At 56.9% G+C, this 23,534-nt stretch overlaps 2 protein-coding genes across 7 annotated transcripts; both read right to left on the bottom strand.

Moving 5' to 3' along the window:
* Positions 1-79: 79 nt before the first annotated feature.
* Positions 80-5,491, bottom strand: B4GALT3 (beta-1,4-galactosyltransferase 3). Of its 6 annotated transcripts, none has more exons than XM_045580353.1 (9): positions 5,374-5,490; positions 4,851-4,989; positions 4,559-4,686; positions 3,975-4,273; positions 3,210-3,445; positions 2,185-2,375; positions 1,964-2,086; positions 956-1,060; positions 80-826 (listed from the first exon to the last, which is right to left on the bottom strand). In XM_045580353.1, the coding sequence occupies exons 4-9, from the start codon at positions 4,237-4,239 to the stop codon at positions 553-555; spliced, it is 1,194 nt and encodes a 397-aa protein (XP_045436309.1). In that variant the 5' UTR covers positions 4,240-4,273; positions 4,559-4,686; positions 4,851-4,989; positions 5,374-5,490; the 3' UTR covers positions 80-552. The 6 variants fall into 6 exon arrangements, with proteins under 6 accessions (XP_045436309.1, XP_045436305.1, XP_045436306.1 ...); XM_045580349.1 differs by having other exon boundaries at positions 3,975-4,252; XM_045580350.1 differs by having other exon boundaries at positions 3,975-4,252; positions 4,851-4,938; positions 5,374-5,465.
* Positions 5,492-12,871: 7,380 nt separating this feature from the next.
* On the bottom strand, positions 12,872-21,651 carry ADAMTS4 (ADAM metallopeptidase with thrombospondin type 1 motif 4). The gene is made up of 9 exons (XM_036434373.2): positions 19,854-21,651; positions 18,158-18,481; positions 17,916-18,048; positions 16,986-17,156; positions 16,119-16,405; positions 15,840-16,026; positions 15,451-15,626; positions 14,528-14,703; positions 12,872-13,973 (listed from the first exon to the last, which is right to left on the bottom strand). Exons 1-9 carry the CDS (start codon positions 20,454-20,456, stop codon positions 13,550-13,552), a joined length of 2,481 nt encoding a protein of 826 aa, XP_036290266.1. The 5' UTR covers positions 20,457-21,651; the 3' UTR covers positions 12,872-13,549.
* Positions 21,652-23,534: the final 1,883 nt, after the last annotated feature.

Here is a 23,534-nt window from a genome sequence, read left to right as displayed (position 1 = left end):
TGTCCTGTCATGGGCATGGGGAAGAAGGAGGTGCAGAGACAGGCAAAGGGTGCCTGAGGTGCAGAAAGCAGGAGCAAAGGCGAGACCGAGTCCTTTATTAGAAAATATATCAAAATCCAGCCCCCTGAGCCAGAGCCAGAGCCAGAAGGGGGGCTGCTCCAGCCCTGGCAGAAAGTGTCCAGGGAAGGGCTCACATCCTGGGGACCATAAATAGAATAAATATTCACAGAGGTCCCGGAGAAGCTGGGGCACTCTTCTCTCCATGGAAGAGGAAGGGACTTGGGGTCCAGCCCTGCTCCCATTGCAGGAGCAGCGCTCCCAGGAGTCACCACATACAATCATGACATCAGAGATTCACAGTCATAATCCTGGCAGGCGCCCTACAAAGGGCCCCCAGGTCTAGAGGAGCCCAACTCCAGTCCAGCAGGGAGAGGCCCCGGCCCAGCACAGCATAAGTGGTGCCTAGTCCTCTGAGAGCAGTGGGGAGCTGAGGGAGGGAGAACAGACCCCTCTGGATCAGTTTCATGACTAAAGGTAGGCAGGAAGGAGGCGTCAGTGTGGGCCGTGTGGGGCTGTGTGGTTGGCAGTAGGCAGAGGGCCCAGCCTGGCTGGCGGCCTGCGCTGCAGCATCTCTTGGCGGAATGCCTGGGAGGAGCCAGGTGGGTAACGGGGGCCAGAGGGAATCCGGGGACCCCGGGGGTCAGTTCCAATGTCTGCTGTGACATTGGTATAGAGAGGGCCCAACTCTCGAGCCAGCAATCGGTATGTCAGTGAATTCATCCCATCTTGTGTCCAGGAATTCTGGGTACGGATCAGGAGGTCAAATCTGAGGGTTAGAGGTTAGAGACTAAGACCCAGGAAGAACAGCCAGGAATCGAGGGGCCTGTGGGGGTTCTCTGACTCAAATACAGAACCGGAGGGCCCCGACCCACTGCTCAGCAGCCCCTCTGCCTACCTGTGTGGGTTTTCCTCGTTGCCCTTGTCCCCTCGGTGCTTCACCATCTTATAGTGTCCCACAGACGTGGGGGGGCGAGAGATCTTCATGCCAGCCAGCCGTACCCTGTGGGAAGAGGGAGGGATCTTGGCGGGAACAGCTGGGGTGCACAAGGGGAGCCCGGGCCAGCAGGAAGGGAACACTACTGAAGTTAGGCAGAGAGCGGACTGTTTCTCGTTAGTGTCAGACTGGCAGGGAGAGAGTCAAATGGGAAGGAGGAGATGGCTGAAGAGAACACAAGCCCTCAGGGCCTTGCACCCTTGCCCTGGGCCTTTCGGAATCTGGCCGCTCTGTCAACACCTCCCTGCTTGCTCCCTAACGGTCCGGGAGATGCTCTCCGGCGGGAAGGGCATGCTGAGCAGCCTCTATGTCTGACGTGCAGGACAAGTCGGAGTTGGAGGTCAAGCTCAGCAATTCTTCCTTAGAAGACAGGCTGAGCTGCTCGGCCTCCTTTGCCCTGCCCCCTCCAATGTGCAAGGTGGAACCAAGACCTGAACAGAGCCCAGCCCCACCTCTAACACAGGAGCAGGACGCGGAGGGGGCCTGGGAAGCACACATTTAGAAACTGCTGGGCACTTCACACTTAACAAGAATTCAGAGATGCCATTCAGGACTCCAGGGCGAGGAGGCAATGGATCCGTATATCAAAGCCCAAATGCTCAAATCACAGGTAGGAAATTGGGTCAGCTGAGACTGAAGGTCACATGTTCCACAGAAACAGAGTGATTCTTGGTCCTGAGTGCCTCCTCCCGTGGCCACACAGGAAGTGGCCCCTTTCTGCTCGGGGGGTCCCAGAATACTGCCACCTGTTGATCTAGGAGGCTGAGGGTGACAGTGGGGGAAGGGAGGGCAGAAGACAGGAGAGGCATGGCACAATGCAGGTTTTGGGTGCAAAGGTTAGTGCTAACGGGCTACAGCCAGGGGGGCCTCAGAGGGCGGGGATGCAGGCTGGGGAAAGGCAGGGCTGACCTGGCAGCAATGTCATCATCCTCACCACCCCAGCCCCAGTATTCGTTAGGGAAGCCGTTCATCTTCAGGTACTGGTCGGGAGTGAGCGCTGAGACCCCTCCAAAGTACTGGGGGTATGGGAGGCTGGGGAGAGAAAGATCCTTGGGTTCCACAGGTCTTCTGGTATACATCCCTACCACAATCCCCCCGTTCGCCTGCTTCCCAGCATCTAAGGCCTCTACCTGTATCCAAACTTGTTCATGGCGACAGCCACGTGCCGGGGCCCACGGGGATCGCACACGTACAGATTGTGGTCGTTCTCTGGCAGGAGGTCCACGTCGTGCAGGAACAGGCAGTCCCACTCCTCGTCACGCAGGGCCTCCCGGACCCCCACGTTCAGCAGCTTTGCCCGGTTAAAAGTTCCGTTTCCAGCCTGAAAGAGTGCGGAGGGCCTGACTGTCGGAGGCATGGAGAGGCACTGAAGCATAAAAGTAAAAAGAGGGCCCTAGCCGAAACCGGTTTGGCTCAGTGGATAGAGCGTTGGCTGCAGACTGAAGGGTCCCGGGTTCGATTCCGGTCAAGGGCATGTACCTTGGTTGCGGGCACATCCCCAGTTAGGGGGTGTGCAGGAGGCAGCTGGTCGATGACTCTCTCTCATTGATGTTTCTAACTATCTCTTTCCCTTCCTCTCTGTAAAAAATCAATAATGTGTGTGTGTGTGTGTGTATATATATATATATATATATATATATATATATATATATATTTTTTTTTTTTTTTTTTTTTTTTTTTAAAGAGAGAAATCAAAGTAGGATGGGGGGCAAAGAGAATGAAAAGAAAGACGATCTAAAAATTTCACTCAACAAAAAGTATTTTGAGCAACAGTGTGTGCCTGATACTTACATGCTGCTGTTAGCATTAAATCTGACAACCAGCAACCATGTGACTGGGTGTCTTATCAGTCACCCCTCATCTCGTTGCAGGAGGTTAAGTGTCTTGCTTATGGTCACATATGGAACAAATGGCAGAACTAAAACTTTAGCCCAAATCTGTCCAATTCCAAATTGGCACAATTCAAAACGTAACAAAGGAAAGTCCTGGCAGTGTGTGGGACCAGGAACACCCGGCAGCGAGCAAGAAGAATGGCCAGAGCATGGCCAGCAGAGCCAGGGATTTCCCACTTTCACCAGCCAAACCCTCTAAAGGTCCTCGGGACCACTATGCGAGGGGAGCGGCACTGACGTGAGGCTTCCGTGGGGGAGGGCACCTGGTGGATGACGTAGATGCCGTAAGCAAGCTGCTGGCGCTGCAGGAAGGGGTGCAGGTGGTAGAGCAGCAGGCGCAGGTGGTGCTCCCGGCCCCGGTGCGGCACAATGACAGCTGTCCGGGAGCGGGGTTCACACCCTGCGGGGCGGTACCGGCCCCCTGCTTCCACCCGGGGGTTCCTCTCCACAATCTCTGCCAGCGAGGGCACTGGGTTGAAGGACACAGACACGGGACCCACTGTTGGAGGAAATGACAGTCACGGGTTAGAGGATCAGAGGGCAAAGGAGGACACCGGAGATCAGGACCACCTTTGCCCCTGGCACTCTGGTCTGTGGCTCCACAACCCCGGAGGACTCACGCAGAACACACACAAGCCTGAGCTCCCATCGCTGGGACAGCTTCGCCACACCTGGAAGGAGCAGGCTCCTGGCGGAGCCTACCTTCTCAGTGTAGGTCTCATGACTCCTTCACAGGGGTGGAAGCTGCCATTATGGGTGGGAGAGAACAGATGGGCTTCCAACCAGTGACCTACATCAGGGCGCATCCACAAAGGAGGCACTTCCTAACCGGAGGCAGGAAGAGGCCTGTCCGAGAGCAGGCCACAGAAAGCTCTGACTCAACTCCAGAGCCCAATCCAAACTCCAAATCAAGTCCATCTCAACCTCAGCCCACTTTCCAAAGACATCAGCCTCCTGTTCTAAGTCTCCCTCTTGACCCTCAAACCCTCCTGGCCTTCCCCTCACCTTCACCTTCCTTCTGCACTCACCTAAGAAAGGAGACCGTTCTGGACAGTACGGCAGACCTTGAGGAGCCAGAGGGCCACCCGGGGCCCCAGCAGGGGCCCCTGACAGGTGGCTGAGGTTACTGTAGACATCGTGGGGATGAGAATAGTCAAATGTGGGCCCCTGCTCTCGGCCAAATAGGGCGCTGAGACTTCGGAAGCCCCCCAGCGACAGGTACATCATGACGGCCAGCTGGGAGCCCACGAGCAGGGCCAGCGTGCAGGGCCGTTCCAGCAGCCGCCGCAACATCCTGGGCTGAGGTCTGTGAGGAGAGAGGAGAGCTCTGGGCAGGCAGGGGCAGCACAGCAGCAGAGAGCATCATGTAGGGATGGCGGTGGAGTGAAGAGGGAAAACACGCAGAGGACCTGGTCAGCGAGGGAGCACACGGGTGTGCAGTCCTCATGGGGAAGAGACAGGCTGTTGCCACCAGCGGCCCCACCACCTTTCCCAGCCCAGGTCTCACGCTCCAGCTCTCCTACCCGCCCCTGTGCTCTCAGTCCTCACCCTCAGGTTCGCTGCAGAGGAGTCTCTGGAGAACCTCGCTTCCAGTTCAGAGGAAGAGACTCACCTAGGTTCAAGCTGTCTTCTTCCAGATCACGGGGGCCCTGGGGGTCCCGGGGGAGCAGAGATGTGATGCATTATCTAAAACTGGCAATGTCGCAGAGGGCGGTAGGCCAGCGGAGCTCCTGGGACCAGCTGGAACACAAGGGGGCAAGGATGAACTGGCCGCCCGCGGAGAGGCGCAGAAGGGCCGAAGCGGGTTTCCAGCAGGGGACGTGAGGGAAGATGCTGGCTTCTCCCACTGGAGACCCTGGGGTGTCCATTCCACGCTCACCCATCCCGAACCCAACAGAACCAACCTGCTCGGGGAGTGGGGACAGGGCCTCTAATGGAGACAGTATGTCCGCCAGGGGGTGAAGCAGCAGGGACGGCACTGTGGAGTGGTCTCTAGAGAACAGGGTGGAGCAGGAAACGGGCTACTTTCCGCTCTTCACGTGCCTGGGAACTAGGTCCGCAGGTGCAGGGAGCGTGACCACCTGGGAGCTGCAAGCACACGCCCAGGCGCGGGGGGAGGGGGCGTCCCAGCCTCCTTTCCCGGCTCCGCGGGCGGGAGGAAACGCAGGGCAGCACTCGGACTAGCTTCCCCGGAGGGTGTGGTTACCACCCTGTGCCTCCAGCGTTACCACCCAGTACCTGTGGGCACCCCTCCCACCCGAACTCCTGCACGAGCCCTGCCTTACTGGTGCGCCCGCCCGGCCGGTCCACACTCCGCCCGGGACCCGCTCCACTCGAGTTTGTCTGCAGCCTTTGCTCCAAACTTCTCATCCTCCCGATCGCCGCACGTTCATGCGGGCCTCTCGTCCCTCCCTCCGCGGCCCGTACCTGCTCTGCGGCTTCCCGTGGTCACCGCCGGCCTGACAGCCGGGCAGGCGCCTCTGCCGCCATCTTGGATGCTGGCGGGGGCGGGGCCGCGCCCGGGGCGGGGCCGCGCCCGGGGCGGGGCCGCGCCCGGGGCGGGGCCGCGCCCGGGGCGGGGCCGCGCCCGGGGCGGGGCCGCGCCCGGGGCGGGGCGGTTCCCGGGGTGACCGCGCCTGGAGCGTTCGCTCCCCGCAGCCAGGAAACCCGCAGCCAGGCCCAGAGGCGGGCCCTGCGGCTCTCAGCGGCGCCCCTGCTACCTGGCGCCAGTTTTAGTGTAAGGTGACCAGAAGTCCCGCTTTTGGCGGAACAGTCCCGATTTTTAACAATTTATCCCTCGACGTTTTAAAAAGTCCCGATTTTTGAAAAGAATGCACCACAAACTAAGGAACGGCAGGAGAACGGGAAGGGAATATACGTTTTTCGACGGCCATGTGCAGGATATGAGTTTTATATTATTTTTGTTAATTTTGTAATGTTAAACTTTAATAATAACAATTCTTGAGGACTGATTATCGAGAACTGCTTATCAAAGTTCGCAACGACGAAAACATTTTGTCATTATCTCTCAAACGATACACATCGTACTGCGTGCTAGTAAGCTAAACAAGTGATGTCATTACAAATCAGCTATTCAGATAATTTAGATAAGTAATTTATTTACTTATTTCATAAATACATAAATTTTCTTGAATTTAGCGGACAGTACTTTATATTTTATAGTAGCGGCAAAAAGTCTAGTGCCAGCCTTGAGAGTGACACTTAATGACTTACGTTACAATTAAAAGCCATTTTATGTGTGAAATATAATTTAACAAATTCTTGTGAAAAATTTCATGACCTTTTAAACGACAGCAATTTACTAAAAAAAATTCACTCAAATGAGAAATATGCCAAATAAAATAATACTATACATAATTTTCATAATTTTTTATTATATTTGTAAATTGTACTTATGTTAAAATTTTTAAAAATATATTACAATACTATTTTTGCATTCTATGAAAATTTTTGTTGCTCCATATAGACCAAATTTTTTTTCAATATGTTTTATTGATTTTTCACAGAGAGGAAAGGAAGGGGATAGATAGCTAGAAACATCGATGAGAGAAAATTATCCATCAGCTGCCTCCTGCACATCCCCCACTGGGGATGGGCCCGCAACCAATGTACATGCCCTTGACCAGAATCGAACCCGGGACCTTTCAGTCCGCAGACTGACGCTCTACCACTGAGCCAAACCGGTTTCGGCAATATAGACCAAATTTTTAATCAAGAACCCCCCCCCCCATCAATGCGGGCCTGGGCATGGGAACTGTTGCTATCAAAGAAGGAAGCAGTGTGGGTGGAGGGCTGTGACAATGTTCTCTGGATCTTGGGGTGAAAGGTCGCTCTGCTGACAGGCAGTCTGTTTGGTGACCCTCTGCTCTTGGCGCCTCGTTGCTCTGGAGCAGAGTTTCGCGCTGAGGACCGAGTATTCCCGGAGCAGTGATGGCGAATGGGAGCCAGGAGCTTGTCCACAGCACAGCCATGTTCGAATAAGGCTCTCCGTGGGACTGTTTACAGCTCTGGGCGCAGCTGATGGACTGGCAAATTCTGCCCTCTCTGCGAGAGGTTCAAATAACCCAGGACTCCCCACATTGTAGAAAACAGCTTTTGCTCCCTTTCATATTCACCTCTGTATGCCTGACCTGTAAGCCTGCTCTTTAGATTTCCTTTTGAACCAGTTGTGACGACTTCCTATTCCTCAATGAGTTACATAGAACCTTTAACACGTGTTCATTTGTATATGTGTGCTGACAAGAATGTGACCAAACTTCAGACAGGCTTGGGCCTCCCACTTGTCTGAACCGTCTTTTCAAATAGGCCTCATTCTCAGGCCTCTAGCCACTTTCCAAGAATCCTGCCAGCATTAATATCTGATCAGCCTGGCCTGCCTTTAACAAAAATCTTATGTCTGGTTAGCAAGACTCTCCCTACCCTCAGTGTAATTTTCTATCTGCTGGCCCTCTAGTTCTGCTCATTGGCTATACATACCCACTTGTCCATACTATATTCAGAGTTGAGCCCAATCTCTCTCAGATTGCAATAATCCTGAATGAAGTCTTCTTCACTATTTTATTTTTTTTAATATATTTTTTTGATTTTTTACAGAGAGGAAAGGAGAGGGATAGAGAGCTAGAAACATCGACGAGAGAGAAACATTGACCAGCCTCTTCCTGCACATCCCCCACCGGGGAGATGCCCGCAACCAATGTACATGCCCTTGACCAGAATTGAACCTGGGACCCCCCAGTCCACAGACTGACCCTCTATCCACTGAACCAAACCGGTTTTGGCTTCTTTACTATTTTAATAAGTGTCAAAATAATTTTTTCTTAGTGTGGTCAGAATTTCATCTTTTTCTGAAAAGATCTTCTAACAGATGAATAGTCTTCTGGGCAGAGGAAACCATAAGAGCAAAAGCCTGGAAATGAGGGAGAAATTAAGGATTGGGGAAATTAAAAATGGATCAGTAAAGCTGGACAACAGAGTGAAGAGAATAGTGAGACATGGGACTGGCTGGTAAGTAGATACCAGACAACGAAAGACTCCATAAACCACATTACAGGAGTTGGGTTTTATCCTGAGGACGGGAGGAAGCCATTGAAATGCTGTGACGAGCAGCCAAAGGTCAGAACTTTAGGAAGCTTACAATTGGAAGCAGAGACCCCACTTAGGAGGTTCCTGTAGAAAACTAAGTGAGATGAAGCTTATGCAATGTAAGGTGTTATTAGTGAGACCAGAGGGCAGAGGTGCTAAATTACTAGTCAGGTAGACTGAGGCATGAGGAAATGACTCTATCCTCGTTCTAACTAGCCTGTGTCTGAATTTCCAGTCCTGCAAAAATGCCTGTTTATACATCAATCCTTCAGGTAGCCCTCTGACTATCCCTGAAGGATTAAAGAAAGACTGCTCCCGTTTGCTTACCCGAGCTCCCTGACCCTATCGGTCCAGACACTGGTCGCGCGGAGGACTGTCTGCCACCAGAGCAGCGAAGAGGCTGAGCGCGGGGCTGGTTCTTCTCAAGAGTGTACTTTTCACTATAAGAACTCTGAACTTTTCTTCCTCCTTTGGAACATTCTGGGTATTGTTTCTACTTTGCAAACTCCAGTACTATACCCTTACATAAGTCTTTATCATTTATTTCTAGCCAAAGTCTCCTGTTTTATTTGAGGGGGGGGTTGTTTGTTTTAAAATCTGAAATAGGTCTTGGAAATACAGGACTGCCTTTTCTTCACTTCGCTTTATGTTTTTTAAGTATATTTTTATTGATTTCAGAGAGGAGAGAAGGAGAAAGAGAGAAACATCAATAATGAGAGAATCATTGATCGGCTGCCTCCTGAACACCCCCCACTGGGGATCGAGCCCACAACCCAGGCGTGTGCCCTTCACTGGAATCAAACCTGGGCCCTCAGTCCACAGGCCGACACTCTGTCCAACTGAGCCACACCGACCAGGGCAGAGCCTGGTTCTAAGGAGCCGGTGTCGTGGAAAGGATGACGTAGATCATTGCTGTTCCTGTAAAGCTGCCTGTCACCTCCCGTCCTCCCTCTCTACTGCCACCTTCCAACACCTGCCCTACGTCCTCTTTCCAAGAACTTCCTCTCCACTGCATTTCACCAGGACTTCTCATCGCGAGTCGCCACGTTCTGGACGTTTCAATTCTAATGTGCCGGTGTCCACCACAGCCTCTGCCTTTCTGTTTTGAATAAATCCCAGGCCCCATGACCCCTCATGACAGATGCCAACGCAGTAGAAGAAACCCAGCCTTGTAGCAGCAAACTACGGTAATTTAAAATAAGGGGGGGAGGGGTGTAGCGGCATGTGCCAGGGGATAGGGGAGGCCGGGGGAGGGTCAATGGGGGGAAAAAAGGAGACATATGTACTACTATTTGTAATACTTTAAACAATAAAAGAAAACAAATAACAATCCTAAAATAAGTTAAATCTCTATTCCATTTCTCAAGGAAAATCAGCGGCGAGGGGATGGAGCAGGAGCACGTGTGGGTGCACACTTCAAAGTCTACAACTGTGTCCGCCAATATCTCCGCCCGGATGGGGCCTGCTCAGCGCATCAGTTCACCTCCAGCTTTGAGCCTGCTCTCATGTCACACTGGCTTTGTGGGACAGAGAAACTAGGAGCTGAGCCCGTGAGACTGCTTCCTTCCTCCAGCTCCCCTTCTCTCCAGAAGCCCAGTGCCAGCATCACTCTGGAAGTGGAGGCAACACTGTAGCAGGAGTGCACTGTGCCCCTCTGTGTGTGTGTGTGTGTGTGTGTGTGTGTGTGTGTGTGTGTGTAGCACAGGGGGGGCTGGGGGAAGCTCTACCACGTACCCACCACACAGGTCCCACCTAACTCCGCTCCCAGACTGTGAACTCAGGACAGGGACCAGGTCTTCCCTGAATAGAACCCAGACCTTCGGACACACATTCTACAAAATAGCCATCCTGCTCGTAGGTCAGACCTGAGAGTTGGTATAATTGTTGTTCCTCATGCTAATACAGGAGTGGGAGGGGCCAGGGAAAGAGAGATTGGAGGGGAAGGGAATCCCAAGGCAGGACACTTCCTAGAAGCCAAACACAGGGCCATGTATTCCCATTGTATGTTCTGAAGTCTGACTTCTCCTTAAGGCGGGCAATAGATCCATTTTACATTGGAGAAACTGAGGCTCACCAAGATGGAGCAACTTAAGATCACATCAAAGCTTGGATTCAGTCTGACTCCAAAAACCTGCACCCTTTCCAGATGCTGTGACAGTATGATTTGACTTCATTCTGTAACCAATGGCTTATCTGTTGAACAAATAAGTGGGATAAACAGTCCATTCTACTTAGGAAATTATGTCAATAAATATATTTTCCTCAGACCCACTTTCAGGCCAAAATTCTCATATGTCCTGCTTCTCAAAGCTTATTTTCTTTTTTTAAAATATATTTTTTTATTGATTTTTTACAGAGAGGAAGAGAGAGGGATAGAGAGTTAGAAACATCGATGAGAAAGAGAGACATCGACCAGCTGCCTCCTGCACACCCCCTACTGGGGATGTGCCCGCAACCAAGGTATATGCCCTTGACCGGAATCGAACCTGGGACCTTTCACTCTGCAGGCCGACGCTCTACCCACTGAGCCAAACCGGTTTCACCTCAAAGCTTATTTTCATTTATGTTATCAAGAGAATGTGCTAGTGTGTCTGTATGTAGTTGGATATGTGTGTCACATGTGTTGTATTTTACAGCGTTTGCAGGGCCTGCTGCTGGCCATCCAGGCTGTGGGAGACTGAAATCTACCTCCTGCCCGGCCTTTCCCTCCAAAGGCGGCACCGAGGCCTCCCGGGGAGGGTCCTCTCTGGGGAAGTTGTTCCCAAGGTGGGGCCCCTCCCCCCCTTTTCTGAGGTTTTGACAACTGGTGACTTCCCTTGCTGTCAGCTGGCCAAGGCTTTGGGCAGTGACTAGCTTTCCCCAGCAACAGTCAATGGGAGACGATTTGATTGGCTCAGAAGCATCCTCTTAACCAATAAAGTGTCAATATGTTGGATTGCACTTTCATTGCCCTGAATGAGATGCTGGTTTTGTCACTAACTGTTCATCTTGTGTTTTAGAAAACAAAACACTGTAATACTCTATGGAGACTGAGAAATGGGCTGAGTTGGAGGGTTGTGGAATGAGTAGCCCGGTCCACAGCACCCCCAGAAACACTCCCCGCACCCACAGCGGCAGTGGTTGGACAAACGCCCAGGCTCCTCTGCTCGAACCACAGAAGCAGAGACTGGCAGTGGCAGAAAGAGCGTCAGGAATGGGCCATTATTGCTTCAACCTCAAGCACGGACGCACTCACCTCCCCACACGTGCTTGTCTGACCTCGTGTGGACTCTCCCCGCACAGCCCTCCCTGCTCAGCAGCCCCGGTCTTCCCCTCCAGCACATCCTCTTCTGTCTGAGCCCCGGGCTTGTCCCCCTGCCGCTGGGCATCCTCTCTCCCTCCCTGTGGGCCTCCAGCTGGGCCAGGAGATGGGCTGGCTTGGCTCCTGTAGGCGGGCAAGCACCCCCACCCCTAGCAAGAAGAGCTGGACCCTGACTTCAGAGGCCCAGCCTGAGTCTGAGAAGGGAGGTGGGGGGACCCTCCAGGAGAGTCAGGCCTTCTGGGACTAAGGGCCAGCTGCCCATGGTGTCTCCTCTCTCCTCCCACCAATCACAGAAGTAGCTGGGGCTCAGCCCTTTCTGGGAAAAACTTCTTTGTGCCAGTCAGAGCCCTACTTCCTGGTAAAGTCACACAGGATGGTGATTTCCAAAGAGGGCCCGGCCCTGAGTGGGAAGGGCCATCAGGGTTCCCGGTGCTCAGGGCCGGGCCTGACTCACCCCAACACCCAGCAAGCTGGCTCCCCCTCCTCCTCACCACCGGCTCCTCCTCCCGGAGCCTAGTCCACAGCCTCCTGGCAGCAGTGAGCTCCTCAGCCCTGGCTCCCGTCTGGGGTCGGGGGTCTACAGCGGGGGTCTAGCCTCGCTAACCAGATGGAACAGCTGAGTCCTGGGGCCTGGCCCAGCGTGGGGAAGGGGCCAAGCACCGCAGTGGGGCCCTGTGTGCTGGAAGGAAGAGGGGCGTGCCCTGTCCCCATGGCTGCTGAGGACCAGGAGGCAGGAAGGCGGCCTAAAGCACAGGCGCGGAGGCACAGCCTGAGGTGGACGGGCTGACCCGTGTGACACACAGCTACCCAAGCCCCCCAGCCTGCCAGAGCCAGCTCCCCAGCTGCTGTGGGCTTACCTCTGCCACCCCCATCTCAGGAACTCCTCCCACCGCCCCACGAGGCCCTCCCCTTCCCTAGCAGTGCCACAGGCGAGATTCCAAATGCTGGCAGGGTCCACCCTTCCCCTCCCCACCTGTTCCCGCACAGCAGCTGGAGCCAAGTCCCTGCCCAGCAGCACCCTCTGCCCCCGAGGGAGTGTGGCCTCAGGCCCTCCCCTGCCTTCCACCAAACCACACTCCATTCTTATTCCATTCCATCTGGGCTTACGCTGGTTGATTGTGTGGGCCCTGTCACTCCATAGTCATAACGGTAACCTCTCGCCTGGGTATGGCCTTCACTGTTCTGAAAAACTCACACTGTTCCTAGAACACCGTGGGAACCTGTACAGTGAGCTCCCTTGCACACGTGAGCAACCTGAGGCTCAGCATCGGGAGTTACCCAACTCTGAGAAGATGAACCTCGCTCAAAGCCAGACCCGAACTCCTGCTCCAGAGCACTTTCTGCCCCAACGAGCTCCCCTGCTGAGGCTTGTTTTGTCCACGTCGCTGTTCTTGGGATCTTGGCGCCTTCACGTAGTCACTTATTGTGCTGGAGCCAAGTGCTTCTTTCCTCACTGTGGGAACTGCAGAGGCCCTGGGCGGGCGGAGACAGGCAGGTGGTCGCAGCAGCAGCAGCGCGTTCCCAGGGCAGAGGGTTCTTTATTCATGTCACTCCCGCCCGGCCACAGCCCTCCGGGAGGGGTTATGATTGGCAATTGGGGACACGTGTTCAGGATGTGGAGCCAGAGTGCAGCCTGTATCTGTCTGACTCCAAAGGGGGCACATAAATAACAGAATTCAATTTACATTTAAAAACATGGCAACCCGGACCCCTGAGGCCCTGTCCCCCCCGCCGCGTCCTTTCCCAGAAAATAGCTCTCAGGAAAGGAGGGCAGGGCAGGCTGCACCTCATGCACAGACACACGCACATCTTCTTATACACACACACATACACGTGCGTGCGCACACGCGCACGCTCACCACTGGGCTTATCACCCCACCCCAGATTTCCTGGCCAGAGTGGGGCCATGAGGGGCAGAGGGGCAGTTTCCACAGAGCCCCTTCCTTGGTGCTAAATAAAAGTGAATAAATACTAAATAAATACAACAGGCACCCTGCCTCCCCTCAGGGCTGAGGGGCAGTTTAGACCAGACTGTCTCCCAGCCCTTACACGCCGTGGCTGCCTCCAGGGCAGGAGCAGCAGGGCCGGCCTGCACATCCTTGCTGGGGGGCACACCCTCCTCCCGTGTCCAGCACGAGGCTCCTTCGAAGCCCCTTCTCCCCGCTCAGTGTGGCGGCGCCAGGGCGCCGGGAGGCGAGGCTATTTCTTGCCGGTCCAGGGGCGCCGCCGCAGCACCTCTAGGATCTGCGCCTTCCGGTGCAGCCAGTCCCGGGGAGCAGGCTGCGGTGGAGGGGCCGGCAGGGGCACGAAGAAACTGTACCGGACACGGGCATTCTGGGGGTCACCGGCCATCAGGACCTGCAGCGTTAAGGGCTGGGCCAGGGGCCCGTGGCCGGCCAGCGTCTCGGCGGCTGCTGTGGCCCCGCTGTAGCGCAGGCTGACAGGCCCTGGCAGCACCACGTCGGTGGAGGAGGGCGTCAGTGTGTATTCACCATTGAGGGCGTAGGAGCCGTTGGGGAGTCTCAGGGCCAGGTAGAGGCCCCGCACCCCTGGGGCCTCCTGCTGCCGCACCAGGATGTGGGTGGCCCCGGCTGGAATGGTGACCACGCTGTTGTAGCCGTACCTGTGTGGAAGGAGCAGAGATGAGCTCAGCATCTTCCCAAACCCCTCAGCCCTCCGAGCTGTGTGTGTGCCATCTCTCTGTGTGCCTGGCATGTGTGAGAGCACATGTGTTGATATTTGCATCTATGTGCATGTGTGTGTATATTTGTACATACATGCAAGTGTGAGTGTGCATGTGTGCGCCTGTATTAGTGTGTTCGTGTGCATGTATTGAGTGTGTGTATGTGTGTATGGAGGGCTGTCTTCCTAGACATATGTGTGGTGTCCAGCCTGGATCTCAGTACCTGTGAATGTGCCTCCACCCTTGACCTCTGGACTTCCCACCGCTGCCCCCACACTAGGTGCCCTTTGAAGTCGGATTCCTCGGGTGGCGGTTCAGCTCCCACTGTCACTGCAGGAGGGAGCCGTCCCCGGGGAGCCTATGGAACAGGCGGTACATGCGGCCTCCTTGCTCATTGTCTCCTTCACTAGACTCTGAGGAGGTGCTGAGCTCACATCTGATCCCCAGGCCCCGGGTGTCCAGAGGCAGAAAGAGGAAATAAATAGTGGGTGAACCTGAACTTTCTGAAGGAGCCAGACTGCTTGCTGCAGCCAGAGCCGTCCCCGCCGCACACCATGCACTTGTCAAATTTTCTTTTGGAGCCAATGACACGGTCACAGCCGGCATGGATGCAGCGGCCTTGAACACAGACCGAGGTGCTGTCTGGGGAACAGGGGGTCCCATCTACCACCTGAGGAGAAAAGGAGGAATGCAAAGGGTCCCTCCCACGCTCAGGGAGGTTGGTAACCAAAAGAGACCTACATCCCGTGAGGGAGAGGCTGCGGATGGAGTGGGGAGAGGCCCAGAGTGACCGCCTCAGAGCACCTCTCAGAACCGGGCTCTGCGCTAAGTGCTTATAAACGTGTATTGGAGGGCTCTGAGCTGGACGCCGAGGCTCCGATTAGGAACTGGCCAAAGGCTCGGTGCTGCAGCCATTAGAGAACCCCGATGGGAAGTCATGACTAGGTCCCAATACCAAGCCCTAAACCTTGAGGGCACCATCCCAGATGGCCGCTAGAGGGCAGCCAACCTGTAGGAATTCTGAACAGGGCAGAGAGCACTCGGGTTTTCAGCCTCCAGCCCTGGCCTACCACAGAGCCAGTGCAGGCACCACTGTCTCCTGCAGGCCTGGCCGCCCAAGAGCTGACGGAGCACTACTGGGATCTGGCAGGGGAGCCCATAGGAAAGGGTCAGAGCCTTGCCCCGAAGGCCACATGCTCGCCTCCTGCCTACTCCGAGCAGGGGCAGGGGTTCGGGGGCAGGCTGCACTGCCCTGTGGGCCTGTGGGCCTGTTGTCTGGAGCTGGGGTTTGTTTTCCAAACACCATGAACAGACAGCCCCAGGGAACCTGGCTGCCGGCCGGGCCTGGGACGCCAGCAGGGAGGCGCCTGCAGAAGGCAGAGGGCGTATGGGCAGACAGGCCCGTGTCCCGGCTCACCCGCGGCTCCAGCACGTAGTAATAGCCCAGAGCCCGGGCCTGGCAGGTGAGCTTGCACTGGTCACGGGCAGCCACACCAGCGTAGCGAGGGACCCAGTCCATGGGCCCAGGGAAGCTCTTGAAGAGGTCGGGGCGGTGGTTGTAGGCAGCACACTGCTCTTCTCGGAAGGTCAGTGCTGTAAGGGCGATAGGCACAGTCAGGGCCTGGCCCCTCACCCCCACCAGCCCTGCACCTGGCCCCTCAGATCCCCCAGCTGGCACCTCTCTGGGGGGGGGGCAGTGGCGGGGCAGGTCCTGGAGGATAAACACTGCCCTCCTCTGCAGGGACATCAGCACTTCCTAGATTCCCAAAGTGCTCCCCACCCCGCCTGGTCCTTCCGGATCCTCACCTGAGCCTGCGGGGCAGTCCTGCGTGCTGCAGGATCGGAAGCGGGTGCGGCGGCCCTCACAGTACTTGCCGCCGTTCCGGGGGATGGGCTGCGAGCAGTCCCGGGAGGAGAACTGGACGCCGCCCCCGCAGCTCCGAGAGCAGCCGCCCCAGGACCCCCAGGGACCCCAGCCGCCGGCCTGTGGGACCTGCAGCCGCATAGAAGGGAAGGGTGGTAACCTGCTCCCTCCTGGGCACTAGGCCACCCCGCCCAGGCCTCTGCCCCTGCCTGCTGCCGCACCTTGAAGTCCTGGAGTTGGTCCACATGGAGGCAGCGGCCACCCATACAGGCCTGTGCGGGCCCACACGGGGTGCCGTCGGCCCAGGGCGAATGCTTGGTCTGGCACATGGCGTGACCATTGAGATGACCAGAGCACCAGAGGGCAGCACAGGGCGGTGGCAGCTGTGGACAGTGGTGTGAGTCAGGCCCGAAGGTCAGCTGGCACTGGCGGTCAGCGTCATAGTCTTTGCCAGGGAAAGTCACAGGCAGGTGCAGGGGAGCCTCTGGCTTGTCTAAGAGACAGTGCCCTGGGAGGGCAGGACCGCGGGCTCAGGGATGGGCTCAGTCCCTCGAGATCGCCACCGAGGGCTGGGCTCCTGGGCCCAAGGCTCTGGGCCCCACATCCTAGGCCTGCACGAAGCTGTAGGTAGCTGGCTGCTTACGGCGTGAGGAGCACCAGCTCACTGCTTGTCCAACCACCTCATTCCATCCCTGCCAACACCTAGGAGCAGTTGCCATCACCAGGCCTGTCTCACTGGTCAGCACAGAGGCAACATAACTGTCAGCACACATCCCACATCTAAAGAACAGACGCAGGACACCAGGCACTCTGCCTGCCTCCCTGGCCAGCCGCAGAGCTGCTGAGTCTGCAGCCGCCAACAGTCCTGCCGGGCGGCACCTGCTGGGCTTGCACGGCTCAGTGGCCAGGCAGCTGCCTTCCCCGCAGCCTGCCCAGGCTGTCTCGTTCTATTGGAACTGTGCCTCCCTTGGCAGCATTTCTCGCCCCATCCCATGCTGCAGGGGGAGTCCACTCAGCCACGCAGAGTGGCAGAGAGCACAGCGGGAGCAGGGCTGCATTGCACCAGGGACAGCGGGAGGTCTGCCTACCGTAGCCGTTGTCTAGGAAGTCCGTGATGAAGCGGGCGCTGCAGGGGGACCAGGGCTCCTCAGGATCCACGTGAGCCATCACAGGAGCCATGACATGGCGGGAGGTGCTCCCAGGCCCGTTGAGGCCCACGCACGGCTTTGAGTTGTCATGGAGCATGTTGAAGACGTGGCCTATGGGAGCAGAGGCCCTGCTGGAGTCAAGGGTGCCCTCCCTGGCACCTCACAAAGTTGGCTGCAGCTGTGGATGGTCCTGCCTGGCCCACCCCCCTCTGATGCTCTGAGGGCTCCTCAGTGTGTAGCCCCCCCCCCCAGAGCTCTGCTTCCCCTTCCCCCCAAAATATGCTCAGGGTCCTTCCTTACCTACTTTCCCTTGTAGCTAACATTCCCAACCCTGTTCCACCATCCCATCCCCAGCTCTCCTAAATAGCACCTTTCAATGCTGTGCTCCCCACATGCACACACTCACCCCCCACACCTGTCTTATGCCACACCCATACACACATTCTCATATACACACAGTAATACTAGGTTTCCACACACACTACCCACTCACACGCATGCATACATATACACACTCTCACACGCACATGCACTCACTCTCGCATACATGCACGTACATGTACAACACATGCATATATGCATTGCATGCATACACATTCTCACACGAACACACATACACTCACACTCAGTTACAGAGGCTTCCATGAGCTAGCTAAATAGAAAACCTACGTGTGTGTCTACACCAGAGAGCGAGGAGGATGGCCTGGGCCTGGGCCCGGAGGAGGAAGGAACACTTGACCCCATCTGCACCTGGTGAGCTCCTTGCCCCCGCACCTCACCCTGCCGCCTCTCTCACCCATCCCAGACACCACAGCCCTCACCCCGTACCCCGTACCTCATACCCAGTACCCAGTACCCCATACCCAGTACCCAGTTCGTGAGCAGCAGTGAAGGCCGACTGGAGCCCGTCATCCTCCACGATAGCACAGCTCCGAGCAGGGTCGCACACGGTGCCCACGTCGGCCATGCCCAGGGTGTCACAGGTGGAGAGCCCACACAGGTCCTGTGGGGGGTCGCAGAAGAGGCGTGAGGACTCGGCACCAGCGTCCCGAGCTGCCACCCAGACTAAGAGGCTCGGGCAGGTGCCGTTCGCATGGTGCTGACGGGCCTACCTGACGGGTAAACAGAATGGCTGTGTCAAAGTGATCTGGGTCCGAGTCCTCTGGGGTGTTGAGCCCTCGCTGCCAAGCACAGAAGTGGTGCAGGGTCTGGGCGGCACTGGGCCCCACCGGGGGCCCTTCCTGGCCTGGCCCCAGCACCACCAGCCGTGTCACCACCAGGCTGACAGGGTTGCGGATGCTCGGGTGCTTGAAGGCCTTGGCCGCAGCGGCCATGACTGTGAGCAGGTAGCGCTTCAGCCCTGCGCCATGAAACGCTGCCATCGTGCTGTCCGCCACCACCAGGGTCTCCACAAATCTACTCAGGGAAGCAAAGCGCTGGGAGAGAGAGGAGAGGAGGGCCTGAAAAGCCGCCCGTCACAGGCCAGACCCTCCGGGCTGGAACTGGGCAGAGCGGGCTGGGTCCCACACACCACACCACAAGCTTCCTGGCTTGCTGGTTCCCTCCTCCAGCCCCAAATCCCAGAGCTTTTGTGCAGACTGAGCAATTGCTGTTGGTTAGGCGATGGAGAGGAGGGTGCCGTCCCAGGGCTGCCTGGGACGGTGGGGAAAGCAGCTGGGGCTGCTTCTGGGAGGGCTCTGGGCCCCAGGCCTGCCTGCGGCCGGGCTGCAGTGCTGGGCTGCGACGTGTCGCCCTGAGTGGTTAGAGGAACAATGCAGTCAGCACCCAGGGCTGGGCCAGATCTCAGCGTGGCGGGTCTGGTCTGGATTAAAGCTGGAGAGAGGAGGAGGAGGGAGGAGGGGGGCAGGGAGGGGGAGGAGGGAGCCTCAGCCCGGCAGCCAGGCCCAGTGGGAAGAGGACTGGCCAGGCACAGTGGGAGTGCCTCTCCTCCGGCCACTCCTGCCCGCTTGCAGTTTGCCGGGCCCATCCTGAAGGCAGATCAGAAGCCAGAGCCCATTCCTTGGGCCTCAACTCTCACTCCTTTGTGTGTGTGTCTCTCTCTGCATGTGTATGTGTGTCTGTGAGTCTGTGTGTGTGTGTGTGTGTCTCTGTGTATGTCTATGTGTGAGTCTGTGTGTGTGTGTCTGTGTGTGTCTGTGTGTGTGTCTCTGTGTATGTCTATGTGTGTGTATTTGTCTCTCTGTGTGTGTCTCTATGTGTGTGTGTCTATGTGTCTGTGTGTCTGTGAGTCTGTGTGTGTGTGTCTGTGTGTGTCTCTGTGTATGTCTATGTGTGTGTCTGTGTGTGTGTCTCTATGTGTGTGTGTGTGTGTCTCTGTGTGTCTGTGTGTGTGTGTCTGTGAGTCTGTGTGTGTGTGAGTCTGTGTGTGTGTGTCTGTGTGTCTCTGTGTATGTCTATGTGTGTGTGTCTGTGTGTGTCTGTGTGTGTCTCTGTGTTTGTGTGTCTGTGTCTGTGTCTCTGTGTGTGTGGTGGGAGCGTGGATTTGGAGCACAGGAAAGAATCGAGCCAAGAGCCTGAGGAGAGACTTCACCTGGGCCCGAGCAGCAGGACGCCAGGCTGGGCTGGGGGGCACTCCCAGCACAGAGCCTCTCACTCACCTCTTAGGCCCCTGCTGGGAGGAGGGTGAGGCAAGGAGCAGCCAGCACCTGCTGAGAGGGCTCATGGGAAGCGAAGCGAGGGAGGCAGCAGAATGACAGACGTGGACGTGGGCGGGGCGGGGGGCCTGGGTCAGTGGGGCAGGTAAGGCGGAGGGGCTGCAGGCACCCTGGAGGGGGGTGGGGGACCTACCTTGGCTCTTCGGGGGCTGGGCTTGGGGTTCTTGGGAGGCGCCTTGACGCTGCACATGGGGCCCTGGCCGCCGGCAGCACTCTTCCGTCGCAGGACATGAGCCTCAGGCCCCCCAGCGGAATTAGGGACCCCTCCCTCCAGGGGCTGGATGTGGAGTTCGGTCCCCCGATACTGCAGCACCCCTAACAGAGCTCCCTCGTCCCAGTGCAGAGATGCCACCGACTCGGGGTCTCCGTTGATGGTGCCGGTGAGGTACGTGCCCGGCTCCGCCCCACCCAGCAGCTCGGGCGCCGGGCCCAGGTACTGCACCGTCAGCCCCTCCACCCGCACGCCCGGGTCTTGCTCCAGCTCTAACAGCAGCATCTCCCCGAAGGCGGGCAAGCGGTACCACAGCCTGGCGGGGGTGCCCGAGCCAGGCAGGGCGCTGCCGTTGAGCTTCTCTGGAAACACGATCTCCTCCTCCCGGGGGAGGGGGCTCGCTGGCCTGGCGGAGGGCAGGAGGGAGGCCAGCAGCAGGAGCAGGGTGCGGAGCCGACGGGACGGGGCTCCCCACAGCCAGCAGCCTGCCCAGCCCCTCCTGGAGAGCGGGTCGGTCGGGCACATGGCGGATGCTGAAGCTGGGAGGACTGCCGCCTGAGAGCTCCCGCGGGTCAGAGCAGAGGCTCAGGGGCCGGGGGCCTTCCGGGAGATGGAGAAAACCGACCCTGGGCCTGAGAACGGTGCCTCGTGGCCAGCTGCTGCACACCCTCCTCTCCCGCGTCCTGCCTCTCCCGGCCCCAGACCCTGCTTCCCTCGGCCTCGGTCTGTCTGTCTGCCTCCGTCTGTCCTGTGGGTCTCCCTGAGGTTCCTAGCAGACCTCCCCGCCAGCTCTTTTAAGTGTCCCCGGTCTCTGTGATTGGCTGAGCTGTAAGCCATTCAGCCAGCAGCTGATGGTGGGACTCAGATGGTGTCTCATTCTTTCCCAAAAACCCTAGTTTTTGTTTTTCTTTAAAGAAAAATGGGACTTGCCCAGGGGAGGGGGATCCCTAACAGCCGGATGGGGGATGGGCCACAGGCCCTGGGCCAGCTGATGACATGTCTTTCCCCAATCCTACAGCCAGCTCTCAGTCTCTTCCCCCGTTTGGTGGACAGGCCCCCAGAGGCTGGAAGTCAGGGAAGGCCTGGCTGACGCACAGCGAGGGCCTAGGTCCCAGGAGGGTTCTGGCCCCCTTTCCTCAGGCCCCCCCCCAGCTGCCCTCTGCTCCCAGAGACGGCTTCCAGGGCTGAGCAGCCTGAGTGAACTGCCGGAAAGGGTGGGGGCAGGGAAGGAAGCACCCAGAGGTGAGCAGAGAGGAAGTGGCCTGACACTGGCAAGACAGGACCAAGCAGCTGGAGTACCGAAAGCAGGGAGATGGGGCCGCAGCATCCAGCGTCAGGGAAGTGACTGCCCAAAGGTAGGCTGAGTCAGCTTAGAATGGGCACCTGGAGGGGGAAGGGGCAAGGCAGAAGCTACACTTTTCCTTTTATAGAAGGGGGACTCAGGGTGGCACCTCCTCTTTTCTGACGTCCCTTATCTCCTCCAGGCTCTCCCTTCCGGAGTTCCCCCCCTCTCCCCCAGGGCTGGGAACAGCCATTCCGCCTCCATCCCCCTCAGGCTTCCCCTCCCCACTTCCTGCCTCCCCATTCCCTGGCCTGGCTCCCAGTAGCTTCCCCCAGGCTTTTGGCCTCACTCCTACCCACTCCCAACTGCCCTCAACTCTCACCAGGCAGCCACCCTGCCTGGGAGACTGGCCCTCAGGACACAGGCAGTGTGCAGGCCCTCTGCGGGAACCCTCGCCGGGCTCCCCAGTGGGTCCTGGAATATCCAGTCATCTTTATTTGTTCATCCTCACACATGACATTTTTTCCAATGGTATTTTTATTTCTTTTTAAATATATTTTTATTGATTTCAGAGAGGAAGAAAGAGAGAAACATTTATGATGAGAATCATGGATCAAGCCCGCAACCCAGGCATGTGCCCCTTGACCGGAGTCAAACCTGGGACCTTTCAGTTTGCAGGCCAATGTTCTATCCACTGAGCCAAACTGGCTAGGGTTCCATATTTTTTTAGAGAGAGTGGGAGGAGAGACAGAAACATTGATATGAGAGAGACATCCATTGTTGCCTCCCACACAGAATCTAACCAGGACCATTCAGTTCATTGAGCTAAACAGGCTAGGGCTTTTATTTCATTTTTAAAATATATTTTATTTTCACAGAGAGAAAGGGAGAGAGATATAGAATTAGAAACATAGATGAGAGAGAAACATCGATCAGCTGCTTCCTGCACTCCCCCCACTGGGGATGTGCTTGAAACCAAGGTACATGCCCTTGACCGGAATCAAACATGGGACCTCAGTCCATAGGCCGATGCTCTATCCACTGAGCCAAACCGGTTTTGGCTCATTTTAAAAATATTTTTTATTGATTTTCTTCAGAGAGGAAGGGAGAGGGATAGAGAGTTAGATGAAAGAGAATCATTGATCAGCTGACCCCTGCGCACCCCCTACTGGGGATGTGCCCGCAACCAAGGTACATGCCCTTGACCAAAATCAAACCCTTGAGTCCGCAGGTTGACGCTGTATCCACTGAGCCAAACTAGTCAGGGCTAGGGCTTTTATTTTTTTTAAGTTTAAAAGAATGTTTCTGTTGATTTCAGAGACAAAGGGAGAGGGAGAGACATAGAAACATCAATGATGAGAATCATCCAGGGCAGTGGTTGGCAAACTGCGGCTCGTGAGCCACATGCAGCTCTTTGGCCCCTTGAGTGTGGCTCTTCCACAAAATACCACGTGCAGACGTGTCACGATTGAAACTTGGTGGCCCATGTGCAGAAGCAGGTTTTTGGCTCTCAAAATAAATTTCAATCCTTGGCTCTGTTGACTGAGTTTGCCGACCCCTGGGCTATGGGCTCAGCTGCCTCCTGCACGCTCTGCACTGGGGTTTGAGCCTGCAACCCAGGGCCTGGCCACACGCCACCATCTTTCCTTACTTGTTCCAGAGGGAAGGGGCGAGTGAGGCAGTGAGTTTCAGGGCCACCCCCAGGAGCCCAGGCCCCAGGCGGAGAGGTCCCTGGGCAGGGCAGGTCTCTCGGGGGCCCAAGGCGGGGGAAGGGTTCAGACACAGGGTTCACCCCTCCTTTCCCCAGGATTTCCCCAGGAAGCAGGGTGCAGCCCCCTCCCTTCCCTTTCCCAGAGAAGGGCCACCCCCTTCTTGTCCATTCCCTGCCTCGTCACCTCCGGTGCCCACACATCCTCACCCTCCCTTCCTGTTCAGGTGGCGAGTACCTGCCTGGTGCCATGGTTCTCCCCCCCCACCCCCCCAGGCCCTGACCCTAGGAGCAGGGCCGGGCCGGACGCGCCATCACCAGAGGCCCGCACTGCCCCTGCCACCCCCATTCTGAGACGAGGACAAAGGGGTGACTAAGCGGTGAGACAAAGGGCCTTAGTCTCGGTGCAGCGGGGAGAGGCACAAAGGAGGCAGTGTCCGGGCCCGGGGCCGCCGTCCCAGCTCAAGTCGTCCCCGCAGCCGGCACGGCTCCTCCCGGGACGGAGCGGGCACGGCGGGCACCCTCAGCACGCGGCCCCGGAGGGAGGCGGGGCAGGCACCCCTCTCCCCCCGCGGCTGTGGCCAGGCCCCGGGGCCGTGGGGGCCTGCGCCCA

Source organism: Pipistrellus kuhlii, unplaced genomic scaffold (genome assembly GCF_014108245.1).
Source record: "Pipistrellus kuhlii isolate mPipKuh1 unplaced genomic scaffold, mPipKuh1.p scaffold_m20_p_121, whole genome shotgun sequence".
Classification (NCBI taxonomy): Eukaryota; Metazoa; Chordata; class Mammalia; order Chiroptera; family Vespertilionidae; genus Pipistrellus; species Pipistrellus kuhlii.
The sequence above is the reverse complement of the archived record's forward strand: the minus strand, read 5'-3'. Positions and strand labels throughout refer to the sequence as shown.

Bases quoted from the DNA above. Each gene is read 5' to 3' on its own strand.
- B4GALT3 (XM_045580353.1), bottom strand. From the start codon at position 4,239: ATGTTGCGGCGGCTGCTGGAACGGCCCTGCACGCTGGCCCTGCTCGTG. The intron at 3,446-3,974 runs GTGAGTGCAGAA...TTCCTCCAACAG, and splicing joins AGAACGGTCTCCTTTCTTAG to TGGGTCCCGTGTCTGTGTCC. The intron at 1,061-1,963 runs GTCAGCCCTGCC...CTCTTCCCACAG, and splicing joins GATGATGACATTGCTGCCAG to GGTACGGCTGGCTGGCATGA.
- ADAMTS4 (XM_036434373.2), bottom strand. From the start codon at position 20,456: ATGTGCCCGACCGACCCGCTCTCCAGGAGGGGCTGGGCAGGCTGCTGG. The intron at 16,027-16,118 runs GTGCGGCAGCAG...ATGCGGCTGCAG, and splicing joins ACCAACTCCAGGACTTCAAG to GTCCCACAGGCCGGCGGCTG. The intron at 14,704-15,450 runs GTGAGCCGGGAC...TTTTCTCCTCAG, and splicing joins ACTACGTGCTGGAGCCGCGG to GTGGTAGATGGGACCCCCTG.